This window comes from Littorina saxatilis, linkage group LG9 (genome assembly GCF_037325665.1).
Source record: "Littorina saxatilis isolate snail1 linkage group LG9, US_GU_Lsax_2.0, whole genome shotgun sequence".
In the NCBI taxonomy this organism is placed as follows: Eukaryota; Metazoa; Mollusca; class Gastropoda; order Littorinimorpha; family Littorinidae; genus Littorina; species Littorina saxatilis.
This window is the reverse complement of record NC_090253.1, coordinates 38,025,773-38,048,540: the sequence shown is the minus strand read 5'-3', so window position 1 is coordinate 38,048,540 and position 22,768 is coordinate 38,025,773. Positions and strand designations below refer to the sequence as shown.

Below are 22,768 nucleotides of genomic sequence, written 5' to 3'. Positions count from 1 at the left end.
AATTACGCACTAATGACTTGCTATTTTCTGCTTACCTTTAAGGAATTCCATCATTATTTACTTTCTTTTTGAACAAAAATATTTTTCCCACTAGAAGGAGCCCTGCTTTAAACTGCCAATAGTTTCAGTTGCATGCAATGAAATGTATACTTTCTTGTGTATGTGGCCATGTATAGTGGTCTATGATTGTTGCAAAGTGATTCAGTGTATGTGGGCATGTCAATTGGTCTCTGATTACAACTTGATTCCGTTTGTGGTCATTTCTACTGTCATTTTTTTCTGTCTGTATCTTTGAGTTTATTTTTCACAGGTTGCACCATTAGTGTTCCACACTAACTCTTAGTTCAAGCATCACCTTGGTAACAGCAATGGAATGATGTTTCATAGACAGATAGTTTAGAATGTGGTTTAGATGTTCTGTGCACAAGTACAGTCTGTGTCGTGTGTATAGTTATTTTGATGTTCGGTGGTTAGCAGAGGTTGCTGTAATAATTACCTGTAACACCAGAACACTGTACCTTTATAATATTTGCATTTGAACGCATTGAAAGGAGACCAAAAAAGATGAAGCTACCAGTCGCAACCATATTTTCAAGCTGTTCAATTTTAAGCGCCCAAGACAATATCTACTGCTAATTGAAATGTTGGAATTGTTTGAAAGCGGGAGATTTTGTATGCTTGTCATTGTCTAAATGTCAAATCTCTTGCCATAATTTATGTACAGTACAAGCAAAAGGATATTTGTAGCCACACTGAATAGTTGTCTCGTTTGTTGAAACAGGGAATTACACCATTTCATGTTACTTCATAAGGATGCTTGAATGGCTATAAATGCTTGCTCAGCTTGAGTTATAGTCCTAGTAACTAGAATCTTGCAAACTTCTTTTTCTGATTCTACAGTCATTTGACTTCAGTGAATAACACTGCATCAATGTCTCACTCATTGTGCATGTTTTCCTTCATTTTATTTATTTATTTTTCATTTTTTTCTTTCACTCTTCCTGTTTGTGCTCCTATTCCTCAGTCACACGGTAATCATTATCAACACTGCATGTTCTGCATTCACTTTGTGGGATTGGATGTTGGGTACAGAAATACGTCTTGTGCAGCTTTCTGGTGAAAGTTTCATTGTGCAGAAAAGTGATAGGTGTCTTTTCACCTCCTGTGCCGTCTGCTGTTGCATGCTACTGTACCCAGATCTGGCATGAAAACAGAATGCACTTTGTTGTTTAAACATAGTTTCGAGCATAGAGCAAACCAAATCTCGACTTTTTACATCACAGCATTTACCTATTTACTTTTTGGATGTTTTCTTTGACGCCTCTGAATTGTTAGCACCCTTTGAAAGAACACATTCTGAAGGGTTTTCATGCATGAACTCTACCTTTACTCTAATTTCTAAATCAGTCAGCAATACTTTCAGAGGAAATGATTCAAGAAATCTGGGATTGAAAGTTTTTGTGAATACTAGCTGGCCTTAACATTGGGTTCACCTTAAACAGATCAAAAAGGCTGACCTTTTAGATAGGCAAATGGCTCACAATTTTTGAACAAGATAGATTATGATTGTGTAGGCTATAACAGATACTCATACAAAAAGTCTTAAAGACAAGAAAGAAGAAATCAGCAGGAATTTAATGTTTTGTTCAGTATAGACTCTGTCCTCATTCATTTTGTTTTAGAATAAACACGAGGGATTTTTTCCCCTCATATGCTTTGAGCTGTTGATATTTCAGGTTTCTGGCGACATCACATCTCATATTCTGGAATCAATCATTTAAGAAAATGTGGTGCAGAGAAATTTAGTATGCCGTATAAAGAACTCGCTTTGACTCCAGTACAAATTTAATTTGAAAGAGAATATCTGCAGTTATTCTTTTACGCAGTGTATAGATAGGCCTATGCTTGAAGTGTCTCAATACGCTTCTAACAAGCTGAAATGTTAACCAACTGTGTATGTGTTTTGCAGGACCACTCTTCAATGAGGATGCAACCGACAAGTGCCAAGCCGCCCCTGCCCCGCAGTAATCGCAACAGTGCCTCCTCCTCCTATCCCCGCCGCTCCAATGACAAGAATGTGTCTCCGGGGAGACGCTCTCGACCCCCCACCAGCAAAAACTAAATCTTTGCTCTCTTCCAAACACTCTCACAAAATCTGTGTCTGTGGAGCTTTAGACCTGAGAATCAGGAGTAGAGGTAATCTCTCCACTTTGGTGTGTCTTGTGACGACGCTTTAGATCTGAGAATCAGAGTAGAGGGAATCTCTTCACTTTGGTGTGTCTTGTGACGACGCTTTAGATCTGAGAATCAGAGTAGAGGGAATCTCTTCACTTTGGTGTGTCTTGTGACGACGCTTTAGATCTGAGAATCAGAGTAGAGGTAATCTCTTCACTTTGGTGTGTCTTGTGACGACGCTTTAGATCTGAGAATCAGAGTAGAGGGAATCTCTTCACTTTGGTGTGTCTTGTGACGACGCTTTAGATCTGAGAATCAGAGTAGAGGGAATCTCTTCACTTTGGTGTGTCTTGTGAATCGTCGTCGGCAACATCCAAAGTTGGAGGAGAGCAGTGTTTTTATTTTTTTTCAGACTGTGTTATTATAATTTCTTTATATAGTTCTGTTTATTGAGCTAGCTCCCTGTGGTAGGGGAGAACTGAGACTGGTCCGTTTGCATGGAGGTGTGAATTCTGGAACTGTCTTGACCTGGGTGTCAAATATCGGACCTTTAGTGCTTTACAGCTTGAAACTTCAGCGTGTTGCAATGTGCATTCTGTTTCTGCTGTGTGGAGTTCCTGTGGTACCAGTCGGTGATCGCTAGTTCACGGATTTATTATTACACAGTTTCATTTGTCTGTGATATATTTGGCTGCATGGCCAATGATGCATCTTGAAATTTTACCAGTTGCACAGTTTTTTTCCACATGTTTATTTTGGTGGTTTTTTTTTTTATTTGAAGAAATTTTGATTTTTCCCTTTAAAATTGACTGTTATTCCTAGAAAGTCAGCATAGGCGGTTGTGTTGTAGGTTTGCTTTGCAAGTTTTCCTTTTTGAATGTTGAAATTAAGACATTATTTAACTTGGTTGAATCTGGTTAGACATAATTTAAGACTTCAAATTTAGTTTTTGTTTTTATCATTTTGTCAACGGTTCGTTTGTCATTCTGTTTCTTGACTGTGTACCTGCTCACTGCTAGTTGTTTGTGCAGGCAACAAAACTGAAATTAATGTGATTGAAAAAAAGGTTGCCCAAAGTTAGCTCTGCTTTATTAAATACTTCTTCTTACCATTTTGAAAGGCACTTGGAATGTAGCTTATGCCAGCTTTATGGAATGACTTTAATGTTACTTTTCTTTCATTTTCATGCTTATTGAATCTTTTCAATTTTACCTGGTATAATCTCTCCATTTACTAGTTTAGTATGGCTGAGAACTTGTCTCAACATTTAAAGAGAACTTGCAGCCAGTCATGTGATTGTCTGCTCACACTTTACCTCATGCACTGTGCGTTACCAGACCTGCCTACTGCTACCATTTGTTCCCAGTAACTAATTGGTAAATAGTCATATATATATACTACAAAGTTACAGACTTTCACAAATGTCTACAGATTTTGTTTCCCCTTTCATTCTTGACTTTTACGTTGATATGGACTTAAAATGATGTAATGTTGTGTCAAATGGCTCTTTATTCTGTCGACTAGGCTCAAAGCTCCAATAACTAATTAATAGTCTGTTGACTGCTTTTTAGTTGTTGTTATTATTTTACATACATTATTATCAACATGTCTGTGGTCGGTACTGTGAATTAGAGTTAGATTTTCTCAGCTGCTACTGATAACAGTTCTAGACAACAAAACACTGGAATCAGTACTATTGAAGAATTGACAGGTAGGCAGGTCTGCATTTCAGAACAGTGCATTATAAGACTGTGATCTGTGACTATTTTGGTGGATAATTGATATGCCCTTTAACGTGCATGCGCTGTTTGATGACATTGTTATGTTTACCTGCTTACCTATGTTTACTTGGTTTCATTGTTTAGTTAAGGCGCTCCTGTATTCAGGCCTAACGGTAGTCTTTAGGTCCAGAACACTCATTTTTGTTTTTTGCGTTATATGTTTGTAATCATCTTTTTCTTTCAAATTAAGGAGAATATGTTTCTGTACACGTGAAACGCAACTCAGCACTGAACCTTTGTAATTAGTCCCTACATTATTTGTATACCGAGCAACAAAAGAAACTCGAAAAAATTCGTCATTGTTTGATTGACAAATTCTCCAACAATTATAGAGTTAGAATTTTTAAACCACAAAAGTTTGATGAAGGCATGTTTGACCTTGCTTTTGTGTGATTATTTTGATGCTGTGACTGTTTTAACACACGGGACAAGCAGGTTTAACGTTAAACATATAATGCGCGCTCGCAGCACGTGCAAGTGGAGCAGGAGAAATCTGATCAATCAATCAATCAATATGAGGCTTATATCGCGCGTATTCCGTGGGTACAGTTCTAAGCGCAGGGATTTATTTTTTATTTTTTAGTTTTATTTTATGCAATTTATATCGCGCACATATTCAAGGCGCCGGGAAATCTGATGTGTGAGATGTGTTCACTAATGCATTAGCAACCAAAAGAGAGCATGGCACGCTTGCTGCCAGTCTCACTTTTGAAACAGCCAGGATGCCAAGATTGACACCACCAAAATGCCAGGTCGATTTAAAGCTGGGGATTATCCAGAAGCACTGGCATGTGCTTTAAACGTGCATATGTCAACAGTCTATCACCTTCAGCAATGTTCTGTTGACATTGGAAGCAATGCAGTTATGCAACGCGGTGGATTTTTCGCATTATCCCAAATAAGACACTATCGCAATTTCCTGCCACAACGTCTTCGAGATTGATTCAATACAGCCACTGACACTACCAGGAACATCATTGGAAGCCACCAGTGTCCGATCAGTGGCCAGAGAGCGTGATGGAGACTGACTGAGCGAGACCTCCAAAACTTCGTTAACGTTAAACCTGCTTGTCCCGTGTGTTAAAACAGTCACAGCATCAAAATAATCACACAAAAGCAAAGTCAAACATGCCTTCATCAAACTTTTGTGGTTTAATAATTCTAACTCTATAATTGTTCGAGATTTTGTCAATCAAACATTGTAAAACATTTTCGCGTTTCTTTTGTTGCTCGGTATAAAATTTCAGTTTATCTATTGACTTTGAATCAACAAATGGCTAATTACTTTGCGATTTCTCGGTTTATCTGTTAAGTTTGGGTGTTGCCCTGTTATTTTTGTTTTGTTTGAAGAAGTGTTTACTTGTGATTTTCCAGCACCATGCCCAGAAGTGTTTTTGAAGTATAAGTACATTCAGATGCAGCTGTAATTTATGCCAGTATTTCTAAAATGTTTCATTTAGGTCAATATGGAATTGCACTTTTGTGTATTTGTGATTTTGTCTTGATTGTGGAGATAGTGTTAACACTTTTATTCGGAACAAAATGCAGTGACATGGATGTCATTGCTTCATCTGTCATCTGCTTGTGATAGTGCCTCTTTCAAGAGGGGTTGGGGATTTTTGATTCTATGGTTTTGTATGATTGTGCTTGTAAGATGACAATGGGCTAAATAATATAAGTAATATCTGTAGATAAGCTTGTGCTTGTTGATGATTTCTCGTCAACGTAATAAGTGTTTGTCTTGACGTTATGACGTCTCACTAAGTGCTTTACTTTCATGGCATTTCCTGTTTGCTAGTGTCTGTCTTCACTCTTTTACTGTCTTGTTTTTTGCATACCAGTTTTGTCTGCCTTTAGTAGTGGACGGACTTTAGTTCTGTTGTTACACTTTGTACTACGTTGCAAGCCCCTGGAGCAATTTTTTGATTAGTGCTTTTGTGAACAAGAAACAATTAACAAGTGGCTCTATCCCATCTCCCCCCCCTTTCCCCGTCGCGATATAACCTTCGTAGTTGAAAACGACGTTAAACACCAAATAAAGAAAGAAAGAAAGTTGTTACACTGTCAGTTATGCATCTTTTTCTCATTAGACTGGTTTTTGATTGCTTGTAATGATATTTCTGTGGATTAATGGATGAGCATGTTTTCTGCTGAGCTAAGTGTTGCTGCAGTCTCACGTCAGTTGTACAGGATTTTGTATGTATGACTTGGAAAGTTTGTCTGTGATACCTTGTTTGTTTCTACTGGGCACATTCTGTGCTACGAAGTCGAACACATTTTTTAGAGGTTTCCTTTTTTATTAGCTTGCTTAACTAAACCTAGGCAACTGTTGTTTAACACCCTGGAAAAGAAATCTTACGTCTAAGAGCTGTTTGGCTTTGAAGAGACAAGTTTGTAAATTGTGATAACAGTAATCTTGCAGTCAGTATTCTGTACATATAATGTATCCATACCACACTGTCTGCTGCTGACACTTTAACATCTCTCACTGGTGTGTTCTTTGTAAGAACGGAAACAGAAAGGGATTGGAGAAACTTAACTGGTGTATGAAGGGAACGTTTGGGGTACAGGAAGTAAAATACAAGCTTTAATTTGCATTCAGAAACGCAAAATTGTTTCTTGTGACACTGTCGACCAGAATAATGCAGCAACATTCTTTCAAGCACTTGCATACTACAGTAGTTACATATACCCTTGAACATTATACCTGATTTATGCATGATTACAGATGATATAACAGTTTCATGTAAACTCTTATACCAGTAGCAGTTCTGATACTCTCACAAAAGCTGTTGAAATCATGCATTCCAATCCACATATTTTTATACGGTGGGATCAAATGTTTTCCTTTGTAGCTATGTGCCAACATCATTGTGAGCTTATTTACTACTGAAACGATCCGTCCATTGCGTTTTAGCATTTACTCATGTAATGATTTAGTTTCTTATATCTGCATTTGTATTTATTTGAATGCTTTTTTTTCATAACTTGTCTGTGATATGCATTCCATTCCAGTTGTTTTTCATAATTATTCACCAAATAACCCAGTAGTTTTGGGTATACATTTACTTAAAATTTAATGTACTGTACATGTGTTCCATGTCAACAATGCTTGAAAAACCTGAGAAATGCTGTAGATGTGTAGTATGTCCATGTGTGTGCTATAGCGCTCTGGGCTAAGCAGCTGAGGGGGAGGGGGACTTTGCTAGAGGGAAAAGCACTACTGTCTGTTCTAAATATGCAAGATGTGTAATTTTTCTAATGTTTAAAAGATAAGAAATATGCAATTTGAGGTCTGAGTACTTAAAACAATCTTATGTTAAACACCACTCTTTCTGCTCTTAACCTAAACAAACATTGTCTCACAGACAATCTCTCTCTCTCGATTTTCTCTTATTCACTCACACACACACACACACACACACACACACACACACACACACACACACACACACACACACACACACACACACACACACACACACTCTTGCACATACACTCGCTTGCGTGTATACACACACACACACACACACACACTCACAGCTACATACATCTTTCTGGCAGAAAGCCCAGACATGAAGTAAAAAGACAATTGTTCAGTTTGATTGATCGGTGCATTTTTATGAAGTCATCAGCTGCTGAAGTCTGTCGGTCTTTGAGGGATAGGGCGACGAAGAGACGGGCAGAAGAAAAACATTTGTCTATTATTTTTTACAGATGTTTTACACCAGTTTCTTTCATTGTTAATACTGTCGGTCGAATCACAGGTTTATGGGGTGAAATTTCAGTATGGGGAGGAAGCACACAGTCATCCCCTTTGAGACAATTTGTTTTAGTCCAGTCCCTTGTTATAAAATGTGATCATAGAGAATACCCCCCGCGGGTTAGGGGGAGTCCCATATTGGTTGGGACGAGAAAGAATTTACCCTATGCTACCCAGCATGTCGTAAGAGGCGACTAACGGTTCTGTTTCTCCTTTTACCCTTGTTAAGTGTTTCTTGTATAGAATATAGTCAATGTTTGTAAAGATTTTAGTCAAGCAGTATGTAAGAAATGTTAAGTCCTTTGTACTGGAAACTTGCATTCTCCCAGTAAGGTCATATATTGTACTACGTTGCAAGCCCCTGGAGCAATTTTTTGATTAGTGCTTTTGTGAACAAGAAATGATTAACAAGTGGCTCTATCCCATCTTCCCCCTTTCCCCGTCGCGATATAACCTTCAATGGTTGAAAACGACGTTAAACACCAAATAAAGAAAGAAAGATCATAGAGAATGGTTATGACATCGTGTGTGGACCAGTGCTCTGACTCTGGATGACATGTCCTTCCAGTGCCTACGTTACTAGTACTAAGGCAAAAACAGTTACATTGAAAACTATCAAATAGACACAACTATTGTGCAGGATTGATACAATTCTTGTACAATGTACTGCTTTTGTTTTAGTTTCTTCCTTTTTTGTGGAAGAATAAGGGATACCTCGCCTTTGGAAAAAAATGTTACGTTGAAAACTATCAAATTGACATGACACCAAAATAAAATACTTCCCTTTGTTTCTCAGATCTATAGACATGATACAACTATTAAGCAAGAGTGATACAATTCTTGTATGTAATACTGCTTTTGTTTGGGTTTCATCCTTTTTTGTTGAAAAAGAGTGATGAGAGGGATACTTCTGCCTTATGACTCAGCTTCGTTAAAATGAACAGATGTACAAGTACTATTCAGTTATTATGTATCATTAATCATAACACATGCTATTTATTTATAATTAATTGCTATTTGTTAGAGTGGTAGCAAAGCACAACCTGCACGGCTGCCATATGAATTAAAACTTGTTGAAAATTTATCTGTCTTGTGTTCACTCTCTCTCTTTTAGTGTGCGTGTGTATCAAGTGTTTGTACAACTACAAGAGACAGGTTGTAAGATTAGGCTTTGCCTAACACCTTTATCCTTTTGTAATAAAGTTCTGAGTTCTCTCTCTCACACACACACAAAACTTGTTCCACAAACACATACAAAAATATAAAACTAAATAAATTCATCAAATGTTATACTTTATTGTTTTCATGAACACTGCACATTGTCATTCCTTTAGTATTTGCTCAAAATAACAGGCAGGCACAGAGACATAGTTTAAACAAATTAACTTAGAAAAATAATGAAGTAGAACACAGACTTATAAAACATCACTTTGTACCTTTGTCTTTGGAACTTTTTTTAAAAATTTTTTTACCCTTCCTGTCTGGCAATGTCATTTCAAATTTTGGATAGTTTGGGAACATTACAAAAATGATTGTACAAGGATAGATAACCAGTTTTTATTGATCAAAATATATATCACAATATTCATCCAGGCATGTTTTGATCAATTGTTTTACACTGGTTTTTATTGACGTGACAGGAATTCAATGATATGCACTATCCTACATGGAAAACTTAACCAATGCAAAAACAAATTATCTAAATCTGAAAATATACAAGCTCACAGCAATTGAAAATAATTGCAATAGAAGCACACAAACTTTTTTAACTATTACTAACTGCAAGAAAAATCCAACAGCAATTATATATATATATGACAACAGATGTGCAACCATGTCATCCCAGACGAGGAATGCAGATACACACTTGTACCTGCACTTGTTCAAAGCTCCCATTGTAAGCACTATTACATAGCTGGCCAGTTCAAAGTGCACCCTGTATACCAGCCGAAACACACGCTTTCTTTCTTTATTTGGTGTTTAACGTCGTTTTCAACCACGAAGGTTATATCGCGACGGGGGAGATGGAATAGAGCCACTTGTCAATTGTTTCTTGTTCACAAAAGCACTAATCAAAAATTTGCTCCAGGGGCCTGCAACGTAGTACAATATATTACCTTCCTGGGAGAATGCAAGTTTCCAGTACAAAGGACTTAACATTTCTTACATACTGCTTGACTAAAATCTTTACAAAAATTGACTATATTCTATACAAGAAACACTTAACAAGGGTAAAAGGAGAAACAGAATCCGTTAGTCGCCTCTTACGACATGCTGGGGAGCATCGGGTAAATTCTTCCCCCAAACCCGCGGGGGGCCATGGACAACTGAGCAACATTGGAATACAAATCTCAGCACAAAACTTTCATAGATACCTTAGATGATCACTAGCAAAGCAATTTTGATCTGCCCAAAATGATTTGTGTGTGACATGTGTCACAGGCTCTCTTTCACACACACACACACACACACATTATATAAGCCTGACACGTTGCCCTGTTCATGCCATGCATGGTTGTTCTGAAAAATGATAAGCACCCTATTTTAAACAGAAAAATCTTTTGTTCAGTCTAACATAATAACAGTAAGTTAATGACATTGAGAAACATCAATGATACCTTCCTTTTTATGTCGCGGTCATGTTCACCACCACAGATGTGTCCTGGCTTTTACATGGAAAAACCAGCACCCCTTCGCGTCCACACACACACACCAAAAATCAACTGCCTGGCTGCTCTCAAAGTGGAATTTTTTGTTTTGTTTTTTTGTTGCTGAATCCGTTTTGCAGATTGACATAGGTGTCAGTTATGGAAAACTGAATTAATTTTGGCGATAAATTCTCACTCTGCACAGAGAGCTACCAGACTGTCGATTCAAGTTAAATCAAAGTATGGCACCTTTGATTTGAGGTAAAACAATCATTGTCCTGCCTCCGTTTGCATAAAACCCTGAATATCAAGAGAAAAATGTGATCATGTGGCTTAATAGAGCAAAGCTACAACTTTGTTTTGTGTAGGAAGTACATGCAACAGCATACCATGTTATCCACAAAAAAAGCGTTTCCTTCTGAAGTTTGATTTTAAACAAGCACTTGCAAAGAAATACAATTAATGGTCATCTCTCCCTCTCTCTTGCACACATGTACAAAGAGACACATGCACAAGCACATATGCACACACAAACATACACACCTGTACAGAACCTGTATAAAAACTCCTTTAATTACTCTGCAAATACAACTGAACATCATTGCACACTAAAGTCGTGGAAGTCATGGTCAAATCATTTTAAGAGATTAAACACAGGTTTGAAATAAGACACAACTGCCATTAGAACACAAACACCGGTTTGAAATAAGACACAACTGCCATTAGAACAGAAATGATCATATCAAGGCACATCTGATACTTTGTATCACAACATAATTGTACTTTGTAAAGCCATTTGTAATCTGTACAAACGACGCAGGACTTGATCAAAAATCAAGCAAAACTTCACATTCAATAACAAACATTTTTTTGACTTTCACAAAGTGAGCATGGCCTTGAGCCATTATGCTTTGTGAATAACCCTGGCACTTAACATGGTGCAATAAAAATGCTCACACAAAACTAGGTAACATTCTGTGGAAAAACACAAAGTGCAAGAAAACCATACACATTTGACTCTTGGAATGTTTTGTGTTTGTTTAAAAAATTAAACTCCCTCTCAAATTGCACCAACTATTTGTGCAAATTAAAGGATGCTGGTCCCAGGATTATTTTACTTCTCTGATCAAGTTCAATCTGGAAGTACTGGTACATGCATATATGACTTCTCAAAAATTAACTTACAAATGGCAAGCTCAACTCAATTTTCTTTCACAGACTGATCTAAGCTTCTGCAATCAATTGGTTGAAATGGTCTTAAAATAATCTTGTACCATTAAACAATAAATCTGGTACATTCTGAAGAGACAGAATTTTGACGGCAAACTGTCCTGACTGCAGCAGCATGCCATGCAGTGCTCAGTCTGGATTGCACAAACAGATACAGGGGGAAGTATCACAGTATCGTGTCACTTGTTTTGCGTAGCAATTGTCATAAAAATAGCAGGTATTAGTTTTGATTTTCCCTTTTTTCTTTAATCAACTGATTGAAGGGTTCCTTCAGCTGAGATTTTAAACCATTCCGTCTTGCAATCATATTTGACAGAGCCGAGTTTCTGGGATTTAAAAAAAAAAGAAAACATACTTTGATCATCACAGTCAACATCCTATGTGTTAACTCTTTACACGAAGAGAAAATTCAAACTGACAGAGAGGCTCATGGGCAAATATACCAATGTAACGACCTTCTTTCTTTCTGTCTTTCTCTCAAAACACACACACACATTCAAACATACATTCCTCTCACCCTCAAAAATCCATCTCAGCTCAATTCAGCCAAACTATATCAATAGATCAACAACTTTTCATCATATGCCAACTGCACATACAGCTGTCGGACACTAGGAGTTGTCTTCCCCATTTCCAGCATTGCGGCGTTGCCGCGGGCCATCGGAGTCGTCATCATGTCTGTCATCCATCACCTGAAAAAGCAGAAAACATTACACCTCATCATATGGCAGTAATAAAAACAGCACCGGCTGAAATGATTAAATATATAAAAACAAACAAGAAGAGAGACGAATAGAAAGAGGGGGACTCTTACTCTCTCCACCCTCCCTGCTCTCTCTCTCTCTCTCTCTTGCTCTCTCTCTCTCTCTTGCTCTCTGTCTCTCTCTCTCTTGCTCTCTCTCTCTCTCTCTCTCTCTCTCTCTCTCTGTGTGTCACTCACTCTCTCCCTCTCTCTCTCACTGTACCAGCAAGATGGAACCCAATAGGTATGAGAACAGAACGAGATGAAATGGTTTGGCTAACTCTTAATAACACATGGTATAAAAAAAATTAAAAACTTGATCTCATCCAACATCATCATCCCATTTATTCATGCCCCAAATGAAAAACAATAAATCAATGAAAAGAGTAGTCGAAATGAGCGCCACTAAGATAACAATATGGGAGGCATGGGGGAAAGCACAGACTGTTTTAGTTTCCTCTACCCTACCAGACTTGGAGAAAAAAAGGGAACAAAACAAAAGACAGAAAGATAGGCAGACAGAAAGAAAGCTGAATGTTTTCCTTCAAATACTCAAAGCACCTCATTTTGACCATAATTAATTGTTCACATCATTACTATGGGCGGTTGCTGTTGTTGTTTATTTGTTCTTCTTCCTACAGTTGATTGATGGGTAACACTAAAATGTCATTGAATGGGTGCTGTTTTCACATTCACAGATGGTAGTATAACTTCCACAAACTTGCGCAGATGAAACCAAAATACGTGCACATGTACATGTAGATTGACGTCTATAAAAAATAAATATTTCAACAGCTGAAAGGGTGCTATGTGTGTAGCATGGAAAAGGTGCTGGGATTGGTTCTAAAAAAAAACGAGTGCCTTGTAAACAATTACACCACTTCAGTCAGGAGAAGAAAAAAACCAAGTTTCATGCTCGCCACAGCAACGGTGTTTGCAGCAAAAGCATATGGGGTTGCAGATCTCCACGGGATCTTTACTCCGCAAAGTTAAGAATATCACAGGGCTAGGGTGCAACCAGGGGAGGGGACAGGTTTGCACACTGGATATAAGCAGGCGACAGAACCAACTGCCACCACCACTTAGACAACAAGGACATTATGCCTGAACGTACCAGTCAAGATCTGAGCACATCAGTTGATCACCTACAAAACGTACAACACGTTATGGAAAAAATGAAGCAGGAAAAAAGCATTTCAGAAACTTGTCTGCTTAGGGGTAGCCTGCCCATTATAATGCACACCAAAAGAAGTAGCGGAATTGTGCAAGCATTTTTCACAGGTTATGTTCTGCACTCAAATTTTGTTCCATGCTTTGTTTCCTTCTACACAAATCTGAGATGGGTCTGACTATGTCATGATTTCTGACTATTCATGTGAATGCGTGTTTCCATATCACGTATGCATGACGTTTTGTCGGTGATTGTGCAAAAGTTACATAGTTAATATGCCATTTTTCAGAACATGCAAATACAAATACCATCTGTTGGTGAAAAAATGTACTACCTGATCCCAACAAATCACTTCATGTCACTGTAAATGTAATATTCGTGTTGACTTTCAATACAAAATTTTGTCAGACTTGAACAAGTGGAAAAATATACTGACAAACTAGTGTCAGACTTTGACATGTGGAGAGAAAAAAAATATTATAAAGTTATTTTTTCTCTTCATAGACCTTGTAAATGCCCACCCAATTTGTGTCAGATTGACGCAAAAGGAAACACAGCCGTACATTTACTCACCCAAAAACTATTTTAGCTGGACAGAGTCGTTATCTTGGGTCTGCAGCAGATAATGTGTAGCGATGTGCATGCAGGAAGAAGTAACTGATGGGGTGAAAAGTCTTTGCTGAGAAGTAGTGTTCCGTGGTATGTATGTATTTTTATATGGGAATGTATCAGGCAGTGGAAAGTGTGTTTGTGTGTAATAAGTGCAAGGTGGGGTTTGAAAACTTTGCTTAAATATGTTTCTCGAATCTACTGAAACCATAGATAATGATTATTGTTATTACTATTTCTCAGTTCAGACCTCTTTTTCTTTCCAGCAACTGCCTACATGCACTCTAAATGCACACATGAGTGTTTGTGTGTGTGCATGCTTTTGTGTGTGTGCGTGCATGTGTGTGTGCGTGTGTGTGCCTGTGGGCATGCATGCACCTGTGCGTGTGTGTCAAAAGTGTTAATTATACTATAACAGAAAAAGGAAAAAGAAAAAAAGTTCAGGAACAATCAGAAAACCAAAACAGGCTTTACAGTCTGTGCTTGCCCTCAGGTCCTATCAAACAAAAAAGACTTCAGAAAAACATAGAAAAATCAGGTTTCATATGGAAGTAAATTCACAAAGTGCTATGGACAGAAAATATCAGACACACAGTTCTCAAAAGAGGAAAAGTCTTAAATCCTGGGGTCTGTACCCCCAAAACACCACCTGAATCTGTAAGCAGAGACAACACACTTCCTGATCTTTTACACTGGGTGGCCGAGTGGTAACGCACTTGCGCTCGGAAGCGAGAGGTTGCGAGTTCGACCCTGGGTCAGGGCGTTAGCAATTCTCTCCCCCCTTTCCTAACCTAGGTGGTGGGTTCAAGTGCTAGTCTTTCGGATGAGACGAAAAACCGAGGTCCCTTCGTGTACACTACATTGGGGTGTGCACGTTAAAGATCCCACGATTGACAAAAGTGCCTTTCCTGGCAAAATTGTATAGGCATAGATAAAAATGTCCACCAAAATACCCGTGTGACTTGGAATAATAGGCCGTGAAAAGTAGGATATGCGCCGAAATGGCTGCGATCTGCTGGCCGATGTGAATGCGTGATGTATTGTGTAAAAAAACACGGCATAAATAAATCCCTGCGCCTTGAATATGTGCGCGATATAAATTGCATATAAAATAAAAAAAAATAAAAAAATAAATCCCTGTGCTTAGAACTGTACCCACAGAATACGCTTGATATAAGCCTCATATTGATTGATTGATTGATTGAAAACATAAAGCAGAAATGAAAAAAAAAGCATCTTTACCTCATAAGCATCTTCTCCTTTCACGTCCAGGTACTTCTTGTCCTTGTAGTAAGAGCGAGCTTTCAGCAGATACAGAACAACGATGTCGCAGATGACAGTGGCCTGCACGCAAAATATTTACACACATGATAATGAAGAACAAGTCGCGTAAGGCGAAAATACAATATTTAGTCAAGTAGCTGTCGAACTCACAGAATGAAACTGAACGCAATGCAACGCAGCAAGACCGTATACTCGTAGTCCACCGCTCACGGCATAGGCAGTGAAATTGACAAGAAGAGCGGGGTAGTAGTTGCGCTAAGAAGGATAGCACGCTTTTCTGTACCTCTCTTTGTTTTAAAGGCCAACATCCGCGGGAATTTTTCTCCTGGAGCGACCTAAACTTGAACCCGTCGCTATTCTTGCATGTCTGTTTACATCGTGTTGCACGCAAAAATTGAGCGACTTCCTTGCCGCGTGGATTGACGAAGCTGTTTTATACTCGTGACTGAAAACACTGCAGTGCGTGCAGTTTTATTCTGTGGGTTCGACAGATTGACTAAATGTTGTAATTTCGCTTTCACGAATCAGGAACCGACAAGGAATAAGATGAAAGTGTTTTTAAATTGATTTCGACAATTTAATTTTGATAAGAATTTTTACATTTTTAATTTTCAGAGCTTGTTTTTAATCCAAATATAACATATTTATATGTTTTTGGAATCAGAAAATGATGGAGAATAAGATGAACGTAAATTTGAATCGTTTTATACATTTTTTTTTTTTTTACAATTTTCAGATTTTTAATGACCAAAGTCATTAATTAATTTTTAAGCCACCAAGCTGAAATGCAATACCGAAGTCCGGGCTTCGTCGAAGATTACTTGACCAAAATTTCAACCAATTTGGTTGAAAAATGAGAGCGTGACAGTGCCGCCTCAACTTTCACGAAAAGCCGGATATGACGTCATCAAAGACATTTCTCCAAAAAAAGAAAAAAACATTCGGGGATATCAATCCCAGGAACTCTCATGGAAAATTTAATAAAGATCGGTCCAGTAGTTTGGTCTCAATCGCTCTACACACCATATATCCGGCTTTTCGTGAAAGTTCAGGCGGCACTGTCACGCTCTCATTTTTCAATCAAATTGGTTGAAATTTTGGTCAAGTAAAAAAATTTTTTTTTTATAAAACGATTCAAATTTACGTTCATCTTATTCTCCATCATTTTCTGATTCCAAAAACATATAAATATGTTATGTTTGGATTAAAAACAAGCTCTGAAAATTAAAAATATAAAAATTATTATCAAAATTAAATTGTCGAAATCAATTTAAAAACACTTTCATCTTATTCCTTGTCGGTTCCGATTTCCAAAAACATATAGATATGATATGTTTCGATTAAAAACACGCTCAGAAAGTTAAAACGAAGAGAGGTACAGAAAAGCGTGCTATCCTTCTCAGCTCAAGTACTACCCCGCTCTTCTTGTCAATTTCACTGCCTTTGCCATGAGCGGTGGACTGACGATGCTACGAGTATACCTCACGCCGGAACCTCGGCTGTACCCGCGGATAACCGCAGGCTCTGCAGACTGTTCACCGCAGACAGAAATTGTCAACACGAGTGGTGAGTGTCTGCAAAAAATCGTCTCTGCTTTCTCTAAAATGACATATCATTACAAAACTATTGTTTGTACTTCAACCTAAGGTATTATAGCACCCTACCATCGATTTAATTTTTTCCTTTCGTTCGTATGTGAAGGCTGAGCTTCGAGTATTTGTGCATTTCCTGTAAAAAGTGCCAAAATTCTGACTTTACACATTTATTACGGAAATCCAAGTTGCAGAAGTCAGAATTTTGGCACTTTTTACAGGAAATCCACAAATACTCGAAGCTCAGCCTTCACATACGAACGAAAGGAAAAAAAATAAATCGATGATAGGGTGCTATAATACCTTAGGTTGAAGTACAAACAATAGTTTTGTAATGATATGTCATTTTAGAGAAAGCAGAGACGATTTTGTGCAGACACTCACCACTCGTGTTGACAATTTCTGTCTGCGGTGAACAGCCTGCAGAGCCTGCGGTTATCCGCGGGTACAGCCGAGGTTCCGGCGTGTATACGGTCTTGCTGAAAAATTGCATTGCGTTCCGTTTCATTCTGTGAGTTCGACAGCTACTTGACTAAATGTTGTATTTTCGCCTTACGCGACTTGTTTTTTCTTTTGTACATTCTCAGCAGAATTCTTTTAGTTCAACCCAATGTACTGCCCAGATAACATCTTGTTTACTGTCGGCGTTGTTTTCATGCATTGTACCACGTTCTATGATGTTTTGGATACATAAATAACAAGTCGCGTGAAGCGAAATTATAAAAAACGCTGGCGCTGGACCCGAGTACTCTTCAGACTGGCTCGCTCCCCCAGTATGAAAGTTTTTGTCTTGTGCACGTGGATTAAAAAAAAAAATTTAAAAAAAAAAGTATTTATTTTACACAATTAAAAAAATTATTAGAGTAAAATAAAACATTAAAACGTTCATAATAAACAATAGTAAACAAGAATTTAAAAAAAACCAAAAAAAAAAACATAGACCACACATGCCAGGAATCGAACCCGGATCACTTTGGCCATAGGCGGACGTGCTACGACAACTTTACTAGAGGTGTGCGTTTGAATCACTGTGTCCCTGTCGCTCTCTCTCGTGCTCTCTGTCTCTCTTTCAGTCTCACCGAGACAAAACACTGCATTGTAGTTTCTTTGCCGAGACCAAATCCCCACCCGCTGCTGCGCTGGCTTGCTTGCAAATCGTCTCGCATGCGATACGCATGCTTTTCTCGTGATCGGCGGTTCTTTTTGGCGAACTGCCTCGGGTTCAAGTTTAGGTCGCTCCAAAAGAAAAATTCCTGTGGATGTTGGCCTTTAACTTTCTGAGCGTGTTTTTAATCCAAACATATCATATCTATATGTTTTTGGAATCAGGAACCGACAAGGAAAAAGATGAAAGTGTTTTTAAATTGATTTGGACAATTTAATTTTGATAATAATTTTTATATATTTAATTTTCAGAGCTTGTTTTTAATCGGAATATAACATATTTATATGTTTTTGGAATCAGCAAATGATGGAGAATAAGATAAACGTAAATTTGGATCGTTTTATAAATTTTTATTTTTTTTTACAATTTTCAGATTTTTAATGACCAAAGTCATTAATTAATTTTTAAGCCACCAAGCTGAAATGCAATACCGAAGTCCGGGCTTCGTCGAAGATTACTTGACCAAAATTTCAACCAATTTGGTTGAAAAATGAGGGCATGACAGTGCCGCCTCAACTTTCACGAAAAGCCGGATATGACGTCATCAAAGACATTTATCAAAAAAATGAAAAAAACGTATGGGGATTTCATACCCAGGAACTCTCATGTCAAATTTCATAAAGATCGGTCCAGTAGTTTAGTCTGAATCGCTCTACACACACACACACACACACGCACACACACACACACGCACATACACCACGACCCTCGTTTCGATTCCCCCTCGATGTTAAAATATTTAGTCAAAACTTGACTAAATATAAAAACAGTTTTTTTGTGACGACACTTTTTGCAAAAACTTAATTCTGTGAAACCTGAGGTTAAAGGTGTGTGTGTGAGTGTGTGTGTGTAATTAGGGGGGGGGGGTTGTCACAGTTCACTACCTATTCAACAACCACACAGTGGTTTGATTAAACACGGACAGCTTCTTGTCAAATTACAGGAATTCATCTGCACACATACAAAGAAGGGAGAAACAAATATATTGCCTAAGTCAAATGCATTTTTTTTTCTTTTTGTCTGGAAAATTGTATCTCTCATTCTTGGAATACAACTTTGCACAATATTTTTTACACACACGGACAAACACAAACACATTCCTCTCCCTCCCCCCCCCCCCCCCTCCCCTCCCCAACCCCATCATCTTGCCCCTCCACCAACCCCCACACCACCCTACCCCTATGCCCGTCCCCATCTCACCCAGAATCATTTGACACTTACAATGGACAGCAAGGCGATACCACTGCCAAAGTTGAGCAGCAGAGGGATGATGAAGAACTTCCCCGCCTGGCCCTGTACGCTGACCAGGAAACGAATTCCCCAGGCCTTGTACAACGTCCGCTGTCCTGTCCCATTCTCCAGCTTGTAGTGGTCCGCATATCTGTCAGCAGAAGTACAATGTTTCTGTATATCTTTTGATTGATGACTTTACCTTTCTTGATTGAAGACAAGCTTCAGGCAACTACTGCTGAATTTGACAAAACAGCTGCTGTGCTGTTCCAAGACTAAAGACGACAATAGGTCGGTTCAACCTGGATTGAAGATAGCTGGTCCAAACGGCCAAACAACACGCTTACTCTTTCTTAAATATCTCTCGACAGAAGGCCTTATCGTCGAAATTATCTGGTAGGCAGATTTATCCTGCAGTCCTCACTTATAATACAAATGTTTGCACCTAAAATGTTTACTTGACATCTGAGAAAAGAACTGTTGATACAAAAAACAAAGGGAAGTAAGTACTCTAAATGCAAATGACATGTGCTGTTGAGTAATTGAGAGTTATGAGGAACCAATCTCTGGGAATCTGAGAGAATAACAAGCATTGAAATCAACAAGAGACTTTCAGTTTCATCCTCAGAACTAAACTGTTGGCCTGAAGAGTTTTTCAATTAGAAAAAGCCTCTCTGTGCTTGCCACTTTGTCCAGGTCAGCCTTGACAAACTGTACAGATCTGTCCATTTGTCAACCCACCTGAAATTGAAACCGCGCGAGATACTGAAGTCGCCTCGATCCAGTCGGCGGAAGCTGTATTCGGGAAGACACTCAGATACATCTAAGTCCAGATTGCAGTCCCAGTTTATGATCACCTGGATGACGCCACCCTGTTGAAGATGAGCGGATTTAGATGAGAAATCATGTGGAAAAACGGGTGATCAGTGACTCTTCCAAAGATTCAAAGTCTAGCAAATAAGGATGCAAAATAGGTTTGTTATGCTGAGTAGCCAATGTTTATTAAGTGTAACTGTTTCAAGACTCAAAAACAAGCAGAGGTTACTCTTGGAATGTTGATTTCAAAACACAATATAAAATGGTCATTAATCCATGCCACTGATATGAGCCAAGAGCTCTCATGGTATACAGTAGAACCCCCCCCCCCCCCCTTTTATGACCTCCAAAAATCTGAGAAAATCAGGTCTTCAAAAAGACAGATTCTTAACATGGGGGTAAAATTTACAAAGGTTATGGACAAAAAAACTGAAAGAAAAAAGTCTAAAAGGGGGTTCCATTTTAGTTTGCAACACAGCGTATACAGTGTAACCCCCCTTTTAAGACCCCCCCACCTCCAATTTCAATCAATCGTCAATCAATAGGAAGCTTATATAGCGCGTATTCCGTGGGTACAGTTCTAAGCGCTTGTCGAAGAGTTGTCAACACAGGACTAACAAAGAAACTAACATCTACAGACGGACACGAACCCTATCACACTCTAGCAAACCCTGATAAACATACAACAAACAACTGTTTAACAACAATGTACACATCAATAGCTAGGTCCAAACAAAATAATATTAAGCACAAAGAAAACACCTCTCACAGAGCACAGCACAAGAATGTCTTTTGGGGCACAACACATCACGTCGAACATGAAAGTCGCAGCCAGCTACGGGAAGAACTGAGTCTTCAACATACAGGCAAATCCGGATAAGACGAAATTGAAGGGACCGAATTGTTATTGTGTCCTATCCGAAATTTCGACTTGGTCATAGTACAGTGGAACCCCTCTCTAGCGACCTTGAAAATGTTGACAAAAATCGGTCCTTATGGAGGGGGGTCCTTACAGAGGGAGGGGGCGGGGCCACAAAGAAAGTCACCTCAGATTTTCTTAAAAAAAGAAAACAGAGAAATTTGAGTTGCTGACGACCGTTTCCTCAAGCAAACTGCTTCGATTTCATGTTTGACATTGTCGATGGTGTCCACCAGTTCTGGTGCATGTTTCAATGCAAAAAGAGTTAGTTTCTGAGCAAGCATTTCTTTACAGCAGTCCCTGCAATGATGAAGGCCCTCCGAGAAAGAGAGTGAAAAATCGGCCACCGTTCTCAGCATCGCGTATCTGTGTGTAACCTCTTTCATTGACAAGATACTCTTGTTTCCCTGCAGCCTTGACCAGTGAGTCGGTTACCTAATCTGTGAACCCTTCAGTTGTGTTGCTTTGTCAAAAGTTAGACACAGTCAACTAGTTTTGCTCTGAGTGCAGCTGGCCTCAATTAGCCGGTGACACCTCTCTGGCCACAGCACCAAACAGTACATGGCTGGGGGGAGAGAGAGAGAGAGAGAGAGAGAGGGGGGGGTAGCTGGCTAAACTCAGTGGGGTGTCCGGTGTCACTGAAGTCAGCAGGAAGAGCATTGGAGAGAAATAGAGAGGTGTACTCTTCCAAACAATTTCCAAGGATCAGTTGTAAGGCTTAGGGTAGTCAGTGAGGGAGAGTGAGAGCGGTTTGTGTACAGTCCGACTGAAGAGTGAAAAGTCACTGCCACAAGATCGGCATGCAGTCAATAAAGCCAGACAAGAAGAATGATTATGACATGCGGCTCTGTCTGCTGTTTTTTTTTAATTCAAACTGGTTTTCAACGCTTATTCTCACAAAGCATCTGCACACCTGCCTCTGCCTCTGTGCTGTGTTTGTGTGGCTGCTTTCGTATGATGTCAGTGCATGGTGAGTGCGTTCACTGCCTTGTCACCACTTCCCCACCTTTTTCAGAATGTTTTCTTGGAGTTGGATAATTCTCCTTACTCCTCGCCCCCTCCTTACTCCTCGCCCCCTCCTAACTTCAGTTCATACTTTATTGCGTGCCGACTGACCAGTCGGTGTGGCGTCCGTGTAGAGAAGAAGGGAATAAGGTTACACAATGCGCTGGTGTGAGACGCCAAGTTTCGTGTTTCGAGTTGCTGTAGTAAATATAGAGTAAACTTTGTCTTTGGGACTGACTTTCTGTTGTGTGCTATCCGTCTTTCGACTTACGTAAGAGAAATCCCATTTCGAGCTCAGGGTACTTTGTACACATAGATAAAGAGGGATAATTCTGGACCAGAATTTCTTTGTGTGCTAAGCGAATTTTTGACTTAACCGTTTGTGAGTTAGCTGGATTTGCCTGTACTCTTGAACGCGTCAAGAGAGGGGCTCTGGCGAAGCTCAAGCGGCAGGGAGTTCCAGACTGTGTCATTTAACACTTCCTCTCTTTTAAGACCATACTTTTTCAGATTTTCTCTTCAAGTCTCTCTCTGTAAATTTACCTCCATTTTAAGACTCCCTCCATTTTAAGACTCCCTCCATTTTAAGACTCCCTCCATTTTAAGACTCCCTCCATTTTAAGACTCCCTCCATTTTA

At 38.9% G+C, this 22,768-nt stretch overlaps 2 protein-coding genes across 7 annotated transcripts in view; one reads left to right on the top strand and one right to left on the bottom strand.

Annotated features, from left to right (window-relative positions):
- The window catches only part of LOC138975983 (uncharacterized), a 33,694-nt gene extending 24,893 nt beyond the window's left edge, over nt 1-8,801 (top strand). For all 4 annotated transcript variants that reach the window (XM_070348767.1, XM_070348766.1, XM_070348765.1 and 1 more), the window contains one exon: nt 1,970-8,801. In XM_070348767.1, the coding sequence (XP_070204868.1) occupies nt 1,970-2,122 (153 nt within the window). In that variant the 3' untranslated portion in view covers nt 2,123-8,801. The remainder of the gene's footprint in view (nt 1-1,969) is intronic.
- Nucleotides 8,802-8,999: 198 nt separating this feature from the next.
- Nucleotides 9,000-22,768, bottom strand: part of LOC138975984 (P2X purinoceptor 4-like) — a 31,838-nt gene continuing 18,069 nt past the window's right edge. For 2 of the 3 annotated variants that reach the window (XM_070348770.1, XM_070348769.1), the window contains exons 8-11: nt 20,132-20,262; nt 19,382-19,541; nt 15,362-15,463; nt 9,000-12,289 (exon numbers count right to left, since the gene is read on the bottom strand). In XM_070348770.1, coding sequence (XP_070204871.1) covers nt 12,209-12,289; nt 15,362-15,463; nt 19,382-19,541; nt 20,132-20,262 — 474 coding nt within the window. In that variant the 3' untranslated portion in view covers nt 9,000-12,208. Of the gene's footprint in view, nt 12,290-14,083; nt 14,124-15,361; nt 15,464-19,381; nt 19,542-20,131; nt 20,263-22,768 lie in introns of all 3 variants that reach the window. The other variant, XM_070348771.1, reaches the window with a different exon arrangement.